Source organism: Rhinoderma darwinii, chromosome 2 (genome assembly GCF_050947455.1).
Source record: "Rhinoderma darwinii isolate aRhiDar2 chromosome 2, aRhiDar2.hap1, whole genome shotgun sequence".
Lineage (NCBI taxonomy): Eukaryota > Metazoa > Chordata > Amphibia > Anura > Rhinodermatidae > Rhinoderma > Rhinoderma darwinii.
In genome coordinates, this window is record NC_134688.1 from 378414019 (window position 1) to 378426866 (window position 12848).

General features: G+C 40.0%; 1 protein-coding gene across 1 annotated transcript in view; it reads right to left on the reverse strand.

The window, feature by feature from the left end:
* Window positions 1-12848, reverse strand: part of LOC142741377 (amine oxidase [flavin-containing] B-like) — a 70230-nt gene that overhangs the window by 30649 nt on the left and 26733 nt on the right. The window contains exons 5-6 of the mRNA XM_075850759.1: window positions 12513-12604; window positions 11414-11555 (exon numbers count right to left, since the gene is read on the reverse strand). Of these exons, the coding sequence (XP_075706874.1) occupies window positions 11414-11555; window positions 12513-12604 (234 nt within the window). The remainder of the gene's footprint in view (window positions 1-11413; window positions 11556-12512; window positions 12605-12848) is intronic.

Consider the following 12848-nt stretch of genomic DNA (forward strand, 5'->3'; position numbering starts at 1 on the left):
CAGTTTGTGCACATTTGGTTTTGTCCCTTTGGTCTGGGTTCGTTCCTGTTCTCATGGCTCAGGCGCTTTGCTTTCAATAGCTACTGAGGAATTGGCTGTGCATCCGCTGTCACACACTGACGGGGGATGCACATCAATCCCTGCACTGAATCCAGGGGGACACCTACGGCGCTTGCGCCGATTTTCTGTGTCCTCCCTGTACTCGATATACTCTCTAGGTTCTAATTTTACCCTACTGCGCAGATGCAGGCACTTTGCCTTTTGTCGATCTTGATGTCAAACTTGACATCACTTTCTACACTAAGTCCAGAGGGACTTCTACTGCGCCTGCGCCGATCTGTCGCTTTCTCTCCCTACTCGGCACTGCTCTGAGTTCTTTCCTTGCGCTACTGCGCAGGCGCCCACGTTCTGACAGTCTTTGCAGTTTCGGATGTGCGCCTGCGCCGCTTTGACATCTACCATTGACTTTGTGATACATGGCCGATCATTGGCTGTGTCCTCTTCTCCAGCGCCTGTTATGTCCTGCTTCGCCCCATTGGTTGTCTGCTCTCACACCCACCTCCCATCCACGTCACTTCCCACTCCCTTAAGAGGAGTAGTTTCTCGCCACGCCGCCATTAGCCCCGTGTACCCCTGAGGACGCTACAAGTTAGCGAAACATGTCAGGGGGGGCTCTAAGTGTTTTTAATTCCTGCCTAACCGAATCTATTGCCCTACTTCAAGTGTGGCTTGCTGCCTCCTGACTGACTGTCAGCCGGCATTTACTCTTGGCTGTCTAATACCCTGCTGGCTCTTCCAGCTGGTTGCCTTCATTTGTAACTTCGGTCTTTGGCAGTGATAATTTTAAACTGTTATATGTGGTCTGTTCCTTGCTATACGTAGCTTAATAAAATTTGAAAATAAAAATTTACTCTATCAACTTTTGGGTGGTCAGGAAAAAGGGTTCTGTCTGCCTGCAGGCATTCCTTCTATTGACTCATCTCTAATTTGACACTCCGTTTGGATGTTTGTAAACAGAAAAGCACGTGGTGCTTTTCGGTTTACATTCATCCTTTTGACAGCTCTTGCGTGATTTTCGCGCATGCAACGCAGTAGCGTCCATGTGGCATGCGTTGTTTTCACGCACCCATTGACTTCAATGGGTGCATGTTGCGTGAAAAATGCACGATTATAAAACAGGTCGTGAGTTTTACGCAACGCACTCACGCTGCGCAAAATTAGAGTTATATAGGTGCGTACGACGCGCGTCGCACGCGCGTATATTACGCTCGTGTAAATGAGGCCTTAGGGGCAGCTCTCAGAATGAATGAGTGAAGCGCCTCCCACATATTTTGTGATTGGCCCTAAACTTTTGTTGGGGTTGGATGTGTATATGTAGTTCTGAGATTGGCTCGTGGACATGCGCAGTGCGGACTACAGGACGCAAGGTGCCTCTGCCTCCTCCCTACTAGTTTTACCATAGAACAGTAGGATGTAATTGATTTGACTTGAGTAATGTACTATATATAGTACATTACTCCTATCAACCCTTTACCCCTGAGGAAACTGATCTGTGTATCTGTGATATGAGTGGGGCTTTTTTCTGTGATGTTGGTTTGACCAGACTCATATTGCTGCCTCTCTCCTACTTGTGCACGGCTATCCTTATTTATGTGTTATGTGAATACATTCCTTTGTGGGTATACCTCCTCTGTATCATGTAAATTTGCACTTATGCACTTGTCATATGATTGTATAGATTAATATGGATTAGCTTTTTTTGCACCTATGTTATATATTGATCTGGTCTATTGCACTGGCGTAGCTATAGGGGTCGCAGCGGTCGCAATTGCGACCGGGCCTCGAAGCCAGGGGGGCCCACGGCCCCCCGCACCACATCAATAAAAAGTTACTATAGTAACTCGGGCCGCGGGCCCCTGTTACTATAGTAACATACTTTACTTACCTTCCTGGTTCCGGATGGCAGCGGAGGTCCTGAGGTCAGGCGCTGTGCGCAGCGCATGACGTCACAGCGCTATGCGCCGCGCACAGCATCGAGACGACAGAACTCCCGCCGCGGCCGAAGAGGAAGGTAAGGTTTGCCCTGACTGGCGGGGACCGACTCCCGGGACCCGCCAATCAGCTGTTTTGAAGGGGCCGCAGCACTCGTACGAGAGCTGCTCCCCTTCATTCCGGTCACACTGTGAATCCATGTCGGCGATTCACAGTGTGAGCGAGTAGTGAAATGAAGGGGAAGCAGCTCTCGTACGAGTGCTGCGGCCCCCTTCAAAACAGCTGATTTGCGGGTCCCGGGCGACACATCAGCTATTGATGGCCTATCCTGTGGATAGGCCATCAATGTTTAGGGACTGCACAACCCCTAAGCCTACGATGTAGCAGGCTTAGGGGCCCCATGAGACAGGATCACAGATTGTGTGATCCTGTCTGCTGGGCCCTGTATCTAAGCCAATCACATGGTAGGCTTAGATACATGGCCCATGTGTGATCCTGTCTGCTGGGCCCTGTATCTAAGCCTACCACACTAGGTTTAGATACAGGGCCCCAGCACACAGTAATCTTATACTGTATAAGATTACTGTCTGCTGGACCCTGTATCTAAGCCTACGTTGTGGTAGGCTTAGATACAGGGTCCCACAGACAGTATCACACATGGGCCCTGTATCTAAGCCTAACACGTGTTACTAATCATTTTGTGTATGTTTTCTTACAGGTTCGGTCGTTGGACTACGTCGGATTCCAGGACTACTTTGATGACGGCTTTTTCTTTATTATCAATAAAATGGTTAATGAGGGCTGTGTGGGTTTTTTTTTTAATTTCAATAAAATATTTTTTCTATGTCTTTGTGTTTTTTTAAAACTATATTACTACCGCCTTAGTAATGGCCGCCGGCTGATTGACAGCATCCATTGCTAAGGCGGGGCTTAGTGTTAGCCGGTGCAGAGGCTAACACTAACCTCCTTTATTACCCCAGTACCCACCGCCACCAGGAGTGCTGGGAAGAGCCGGGTACGATCCAGTACCTGACCATCTGTAGTGATGGTCGGCCACTGGGGTGGCCGCAGGCTGGTGTTATCAGGAGGGGAAAGGCCAAAAACAGTGGCCCTTCCTACCCTGGTGATGCTAGGCTGCTGCTGCTTTATTGTATCTGGCTGGTTATGAAAAATGGGGGGGACCCCACGTCATTTAAAAAAAATTAAATTAAATTTGGAAAGAACGATGTGGGGTCCCCCCCCCCATTTTCATAACCAGCCAGATGCAACACAGCAGCAGCAGGCAGCATTACCAGGGTGGGAAGGGCCACCGTTTTTGGCCTTCCCCAGCCTAATACTACCAGCCTGCGGCCACCCCGGTGCCTGCCCGTCACTACAGATGGTCGGGTACTGGTTCGTACCCGGCTCTTCCCAGTACCCCTGGTGGCGGTGGGTACTGGGGTAATAATGGGGGTTAGTGTAGCCTCTGCACCGGCTAACATTAAGCCCCGCCTTAGTAATGGAGTTTGTCAATCAGCCAGCGGCCATTACTAAGGCGGTGATAATAAAGTTTAAAAAGATACAAGCACATAGAAAAATATTTTATTGAAATAAAAAAACACAACCCTCATTAACCATTTTATTGAGAATAAAAAAAACGTCGTCATTGAAGTCCTCGTATCCGAAGTCCAACAACCGAACCTGTAAAAAAACACAAACACACAAAAATAAACAGTAACACATAAAGAAGCAAAATTATTATTCTTACCTTTCCTGGGTCCAGCGCTGGAGCCGCAATGTCAGCGAGCTGGGCCCTGTATCTAATCCAATCATGTGTGATACTGTCTGCTGAGCTGTGTATCTAATCTAATCATGTGTGATACTGTCTGCTGAGCTGTGTATCTAATCCTATCATGTGTGGTACTGTCTTCTGAGCCACTGTATCTAATCCTATCATGTGTGATACTGTCTGCTGAGCTGTGTATCTAATCCTATCATGTGTGATACTGTCTGCTCAGCCACTGTATCTAATCCTATCATGTGTGATACAGTCTGCTGGGCCACTGTATCTAATCCTATCATGTGTAATACTGCCTTCTGAGCCACTGTATCTAATCCTATCATGTGTGATACTGTCTGCTGGGCCCTATATCTAATCCTATCATGTGTGATACTGCCTTCTGAGCCACTGTATCTAATCCTATCCTGTGTGATACTGTCTGCTGAGCCACTGTATCTAATCCTATCCATAGTTTATAGGGTCGTAGCGCTATAGATATGCTATGCTGTCTCATATACACACTTTTTTTGGGGCGGACACATATGTATTGGGGCTATTTCCCCTGACATTTTAAGCCCTGATAGTATGTTCACACGGCAGCGTCTGTTACGGCTGAAATTACGGTGCTGTTTTCAGGAGAAAGCAGCACCGTAATTTCAGCCGTAATGGCATGTGCATGCGTCTTTCGCTGCGTCCATTACGGACGTAATTGGAGCGGTTTTTCTATGGAGTCCATGGAAAACGGCTCCATTTAAGTCTGAAGAAGTGACAGGCACTTCTTTGACGCGGGCGTCTTTTTTACAGCGGCGCGTAAAAAAAAATGACCGTCGGCACAGAACATCGTAAGACCCATTCAAGTGAATGGGCAGATGTTTGCCAACGCTTTTGAGCCGCATTTTCGGACGTAATTCAATGCTAAAACGCTTGAATTACGTCCGTAAATAGGGTGTGTGAACCCAGCCTTAGTGACGCCCCCGGCTGCTAGTGCTGCATTGTTGGGTCACTTAGGAGACCCAGTGATGCAGCTGGAAGCTGCGGACCGTCGGCCATAAGAAGTTTGCGGGGGGGGCCCAGTAAGAATTCTTGCATCGGGGCCCATGAGCCTTTAGCTACGCCCCTGGTCTATTGTATTCAGGAAGCTCTATATTGAGGTCTGTATACATACCTATTTGCCTGGTCCTACACTATTATTAAGGGCATCATCACAGGAGGGTCACTTTGAGCTTTGTCCATTTTACTTGTGTTTTAATCTTTTTTTTGGGGGCGTAAGTTTATATAGACTTTTTTGTATATTATAATAAAGTAATTGTGGTTTTTTTAATTTGTATTACTGTGGTCGTTATGTCATTTATTATAATGCAACATAGTGGCAATTGCTATGAAGGATATAAAGTATTCAGGACTTTACAACATAATTAACTTCTTCTGTTAGTTGCTGAACTTTGCGATATATATGCAGCAATGAGGTTCTTAAATTACATGTATTTTCTGTCCAACTATGTCTAAACAGAGAAAACTTTGGATGTTGGAACCTGCCAATATGTCCTACACATCGGTACATTATATGACATGAGAAAATTAATGGACGTCAAGAAATATATTAAATAGAGGATAATGCACAATTTGACTTGGAATGTCAGGTGCAACAAACAATGAAGAAACGTGTCCAATTACTTAAAATGATAAATGTTTATAGGACTTGTGCACTAACGGCAAACTGGATACAAAATAAGTTGAGCAATAAATTCCTTCCATTTCATATCCTCTTGAACATGCACTAAGTCTCAAAACCGAGACTTTAATCTCCGAGTCCTCACTATAGAAAAAAAAAAAAAAAACACACACACGTCGCAGAGGGACATGGTGCAATAAAGCGTAAATAAGACAAGTGACTTTTTTAATGGTTTTATTCATGCTTACAGATTAGCAGTAAAATTCAGAATATAATCCAATAAAAAATTCATGCGACTGTACAGATAACACATACAAATCGAGTTTCACCTTAAATGGTTCCTTGTGAGGCATGAACTCTGACATCACAGTAGGGTATTTTTACCTTAGTCATTATTTCAGCGTTAAAATACTCAACATGAACAATTACGTGCACTAAGTGTTATTTTAGAGAGATGTTATGATAAATATCTAACATGAAAAATTTCTAGTATCAGAAGGTGCAGGTTTTGTAACAACCACCGTAATAAATCGGAAAATACCTATATATCAATTTTAATGCTGCGAGAAATAGAAACATCCACTTCTTCTCCCTCTATGATAATTGTTATGTTAACAGGTATGTGCACAACTTTAATTTAAATAAATATTTTTTAAGGAACAATGCACCGCTTAAAAATGAAGTTGATAAAAAAAAAAAACACAAGATGAAAATCGGTATGTACATACTGGTTTTAACGAAAATGCGTCTTCAAAGCGGGGCATGCACTATTTTTCTGCCATTTTTTACCATATCTGCGACACATATATAAGCCTAGCCTAATATATCCATGTATCTGTAGTGTGGGGCCCCAGAATCAATTCCACTGGCAACTAGGCACCCCAGTCCGACACTGCCAAGACTTGTTAGGTTTAACCCCTTAATGACCAGCCTATTTTAAACCTTAATGACCAGGCCATTTTTTACGTTTTTCAATCGCCGCATTCCAAGAGCTATAACCTTTTTATTTTTGCGTCGACATAGCTGTATAAGGTCTTGTTTTTGCGGGACAAGTTGTATTTTTTAATAGCACCATTTTGAGGTGCACATTTATTGATTAACTTTTTTTGGGGGGAGGGGAATATAAAAAAAAAAAAAAAAAAAAAAAAAAAAAAAAACCAGAAATTTCGCCACTCTTTTTCACGTCCTAAATCTACACCGTTTACCATGTGGTATAAATAACAATAACTTTATTCAGCGGGTTGTTACGATTGCAACGATACCAAATTTGTATAGATTTTGTATGTTTTACTACTTTTACACAGTAAAAACGTTTTTTTCAAAATTATTAGTTCGTGTCTCCATATTTGAAGAGCCATAACTTTTTTATTGTTCCGCCGATGCAGTTGTTTGAGGGCTTTTTTTGTGGGAAGACTTGTAGTTTTTATTGGTACCATTTTGGAGTAGATGCGACTTTTTCATCACTTTTTTTTTAAGTCAGGATTCACAGAAAACAGCAATTTTACCATAGTTTTTCATTTATTTTTTTACGGCGTTCACTGCGCGGGTTGTATAATGTAATAGATTTATAGTCTGGGTCATTACGGATGCGGCGATACCAAATATGCGTGACTTTTTTACTTTATTTTGGTTAATAGTAAAGCAGTTTGTAAGGGGAAAAAGTGGGTTTTTAATTTTTTTTTTTCACTTTTTTTAATGAACTTTATTAAACTTTTTTTTTTTACTAGTCCCACTAGGGGACTTTAATATGCGATCCTCCGATCGCTATTATAATACACTGCAATACTTTTGTATTGCAGTGCATTACTGCCTGTCCGTTTAAAACGGACAGACATCTGCTAGGACATGCCTCTGGTATGACCTAGCAGGCATTCACTACAGGCAGACCTGGGGGCCTTTATTAGGCCCCCAGCTGCCGTCGGAGACACAGTCACTCGGAGATCTCTTCGCCGGGTGTCGGTGGGGGAGAGAGGGAGCTCCCTCCCTCTCTCCAAAACAACTCAGATGCGGTGCACGCTATTGAGCGCCGCATCTGAAGGGTTAAACGGGTGAGATCGATATCGATCTCAGACGTTCGACCAGCTCTCAGTTACATCTGGCAGCGGAGAGCAGGGAGATTTGACAGCTCCCTGCTCTATTTATCCTGATGCAGTGCCGTAAAAAGGCTTATGCATCAGAATAAAGCCAGTTAGTGACAGACGTGAAAAGGCGTATTGGCGGTCACTAACGGGTTAAAGGGGATCCTATGAACAAATCTAGAGTTCAATTAAAAAATATCGGAATTCTTAATGATTTCTAAAGAAAAACATTCTAAGTAAAAGTGAACACAATTATTTGAATATTAAAAATCTGGGAATACTGGTAATATAGCCTCTACCTATATTTCATAAGAATACTAGGAAACCCGATCATCTCGGAAATCATGTCATTAACATATAGAATTGCTGAATACATAGATTTTTATTTTATGTTTTTATTTTTATTTTTTTACAGAAGTATGTTAAAACTACACCGTCTGACTTATGGGACTCCAGAGCGGTTCTGGAGAAATTGAAGAAATGGAGGGTTGATTAATTCTGTTTTGTGGGAACAGCGGACATTAACTCTCTCTATGCAATAATCCTGGAAAAGAAAGGGTTCGATGCAGTAGATTTCTAGATTAACTAGGATAAAAAATAAAAGTGAACAGAAATTTATTTTGCACCTTTTAAGTTTTTCTCTTGGTCACAACTATTTTTGGTATGAAGGACTTTATTTACAGCGATGGGGGCAAAATACACCCCCAGTTACACTCATATTTAAAGGGCGCAGTGGGAAGTTTTTTTATACATTTTTCAATAAACACTTTAGGATAAAATGGCCGGTTAACCTGAAAGCGACTGTTTGTCTGGAGAGGAACAGAAAAGGACCAAAAATAATGGTTTATTTTAATACATGGTGATGATTGGAATGTTAGTTTTTCATATGAATAGGGTAAGCATAAAGTTAATTTTTTTAGACCTTACGATAGTTAAGAACGAAGGTATAAACCCGTGGAGAGAAGCAGATATATAAAAGGGGAGTTGCCACTATGCATCATGCTTAAACAATATACCAAAAGGTTAAATTCAAAGAATAAAAAAAAACTGTTCTAGGGGCTGTGATTTTATTGAACAAACTGGAATATTTAAAAAAAAAAAAAAAAAAAAAACATTCATAGAAAAATGTAGCATGTACATGTAGCAAATTGGAGATGAATTTATCAGCAGAGAATGTCAGAAATGACCATTACAATCTAAATTGTGGAAGGGAGGAAAATAAATATGCAATATTCATTTAGCACTAATGCCCTAAAAAGCATTGTAAAAAAAACAAAAACCCCACTGGAGTATCTCGAAAGTAGACCATGTAATTAGTTAAGTTATTCCCCCAATCCAATTTTTTTTATGCAAAAAGGCCTCCAACATTAGAGATCAGTTGATACATAGTTACATTCCGACTGAAAAACAACTCAAAAATTAGGAAGGAAAAAAATCTAAAAATCTATTTACACGATGGGGCTTTTCTAATGAATATAGAACCTTGGTTATAAAAGTTTCCCCATAGGGTTATAGCTTTTATCCTCTTAACAACCAGGCCTATTTTGGCCTTAATGACCAATTCTTTAGTTTTTTTCATCGTCACATTCCAAGAGTCATAACTTTTTGGGTACATATATATTGAATAACTTTTATGAACTATTTCTTTTGGAAGGGAATTGGGAAGAAAAAAAAAAAAAAAAAAAAAGCTATTCCAGCATTGTTTTTTTGCCTTTTAAATTCACGCTATTCACTATCAAGCATGAAATAACATGTTACCTATTCTATGGGTCGGTAAAATTACGGCAATACCAGATATGTATACATTTTTTATGTTTTACTATATTATATAAAAACACTTTTAAACAAAAATTTGCTTTTGCATTGTTGCATTCCAAGAGCCATAGCTTTTGGATTTTTATGTCGCTGTAGCCATAGGAGGGCCTGTTTTTCGCGGTTCGAGGTGTCGTTTTCATTTTAGGTACATCGCACTTCGCACTTCTTGATTAACTGTTATTATATTTTTTTGGGGGGGGGGGGTGGAAAAAAAAATAGCAATTTCACCATTGTCTTTTTTTCTATGGCTTTCATCTCACGGTTTAAATAACATGTTCGGGTTGTTATGATCACGGCAATGCCATATAAGTGTATTTTTACTGTAAAGTTTATTAAATAGTAAAAAAAAAAAAGTTCATTTACCTGGGTTTTTTTTTTTCCAATGAGTTCTACTAGGGGAGTTCAGAATGCGATCTTCTGATCACTAATCCAATGCTTTGGTATACTCAGTATACCAAAGCATTACTGTCTGTCAGTGTAAAACTGTTGCTATTTAATACATTTCGGAGCTCACAACAATTTCTATCTTGGTGGGACTTATTTTTTATTATATGGAGTCGAATATGATATTTGTGGATATTATTTATAAATCAGAACAACGAGTCTTTTACCTGTTTATGTATGGGGGATGCAGATTGGATAACTACGATTTGCTGGAGCTGGTCTCGTGGTAAATCTTGTTTTTCTAGGAATGAATGCTTGCGAATTCACAGCCGGTCACATGATAAGCTGACTTTATGAATGAGTCGGTTACTATGGACTAGTAATATTGTAACGAATAGGTGATCCATTTGAGAAAATAGGTTGGAAAAAGTCCCGAGGTAATACCTGCTTTTGTGAATGAACTTTCGGAAATTCACAATTGGTCAGGTGATAATACTAATTTTATTATGGGCACTATATGAGTCATTATCAAAGAGGGAGAATAAGCGGATGTTTCTACTTATTGCAGCATTTTAGTCGAAATATAAGTTTTTCTGATTATTTCGGTGGTTGACACGTAACCTGCACCTGCTATTGGTATTAATTATTTTGTGCTGATTATTTTAGGGAGATTTTATGATAAATCTCTTAGCAGACATAATTGTTCATGTTTTTGATGTAGAATGTATATTCTAAAGCTGAAATAACACTTATGGTATAAATTTCCTTTTGTGATGTCAGAGTTCATGAAAAAGCCATTCAAGGCGAAACTCATGTTTGGTGTTTTATCTGTACTGCCACATTAATTTTATTGTATTATATACTGAATTTTATTGCTTGATTGTGAGTATGAATAAAACTTGGCTTATGTGTGCTTTATTGCACTACGTACGTCAGTCTATGTCGTTTCTCTTTGAGGAGATTAACATCTCGGTTTTGAGACTTCGTGCATGTCCAAGAGGATATCAAATTGAATTAATTGACATTTTACTGCTGCAAAGACATAGAGGAATTTACTTAACTTATGTTATATCCAGGTTGCCGGCAGTGCACAACAAGTACTGTAAACCCTTACTCCAGTTACTCATCTACCTACAGTACTATTTTCACTACTTCTATGGTTTAGGATACGGCACTCAATATGGAAAAGTTTTGCCCTCTAAACACTCATCAATAGAGTTTATTACAGGTCAAAATCCATCCCAAGATAGTACAAAGGCAATGTGACTGACTAAATAAGAGGCCTATGCCGCTATTTTAAGGGCTTATTAAGAAGTGTAGATCATGGTTCCGTATGAGAGCCATATATTTAGCAACCAAAATGGAACTTGATCCTGTGATGGGAATGAAAGAAAACCTTTCCTAAAACAGTGTTTTTGCTGATGATGCTCTACCCTATGTAGCGCAGCCAGGCACATTTCTCTGACGCGTTCCGCACATTATTTATACAACACCTTTTCAGTCTTAAAAATGAAAAAAAAAACAAAAAAAAACACATGCAGCCACTTGACGCATCTGAGCCAACCGAATAGATCGTAAAACATTCATACCCAAAAACATTGGGACATACTGTCACACTTATAGATTGCACCATTCAATTAAAAACTTTTGTTTTTTTGTTTCATTTTTTTAAGGCAAGTTAAAAAACGAGCATAGGTACAGTAATGCACTTACCTGCCCACCATTGTCAGTTGAGAATACCCTTGTAGTTCCACCACAGATCCTTACATACCAGAGGAACCAGAGTGTAGAAACCTGTTGTGTCTCTGCAGTAATAACCAAATTCACAAACAACTCTGCAAACCTCCTTGCTGCGCTGTTTAAATAAATATTGAATTATACTTTTAAAAAAAATATATAAAACACTTTTTTTTAAATGTACCGCATGACGTAAAATGAACTGTATTTACATATAAATGTATGTGTACATAAACATAATAAATTTGTTATTGTGCCACTCAAAACTTATGGGAAAGCTACTAATTGTTCCCAAACCATAGAAATCCTATTCTTAAGTTTATGCATTCATATTAATAAAAAACATAAAAGCGAATAAAAGGGAATGGACCAGCTTTTTCTCTTTACATAAATAAGATGGCAAAGTAGTACAGAGGTAATAGTTATTTAATGAAGAGGTAAGCAAACAAGCCTTGATGCATATAATAAAAGCAGGACTCTGTTTGAATATATTAAGACTAATGCTGGGGTGTCCTTGACCAGCCGATTGTATTAACACACAAATGCATACTGTTCCAAAAAGAAAGATTGAGTGATATGGAACTGCAGATGTCATCATTTCTCCTTCAATATCTCTGCCCTTTGTACTGGTAAATACTGATGTAGCAGAGTTGACTAGTCAAGTAGCTGTGTTGCGCACTTTAATGACTTGTATGTATAATGACATATATATATATATATATATATATATATATAGATGAAATCTCACCAAATTTTTTTCCACATGTTGCAGAAATTTTCTGCACACAAATTGACCTGCGTTTGGATTTTGAAATCCTCAGCATGTACATCTTTGCCACGGAATGAGCATGGGTTTGTTGCGAATTTTCCACATTGCGTATTTTAACTTCACCATTGAAGTCAATCAAATCCTAGTGTTGCGGAATTCTGCGGAAATTATCAGCAGCACATCCAACTGGTTCGTGCCATACTTTTCTTTAATTTCATATCCACTCCTATCTTGGGCTAAAAAGCTACACCTAAAACTGCATCGGTGAATCCAGTTCATAGGTAGTACTCAGGAAGGGCAACTTACCTTGTCCAGCATACTTTGTGTATGAATTCTGTCATTGACATTTTGTCCCAGTCTAGAGCATGAGGGGCTTTCCATGGTGCATCTGCAGGAATCTGTTAACAATATATCCATTAGATTTTAGCATTTACTGGTGTTAACGCAGCATATGAAATCATATGCACAATGCTCAAAGGATACAAAAAAAATTTATTCACTGCATTCTTTTAAAGGGGTATTCCTATCGCAGGCATTTATGGCATATTCACACGCTCACGCTGTTTTTGGAAAACCTGGTCACCTCGTCAGTCGGTGGCTGCAGCCCAGCAACAGCAGGTAAGGGGTCCCAAAGGTGATAAA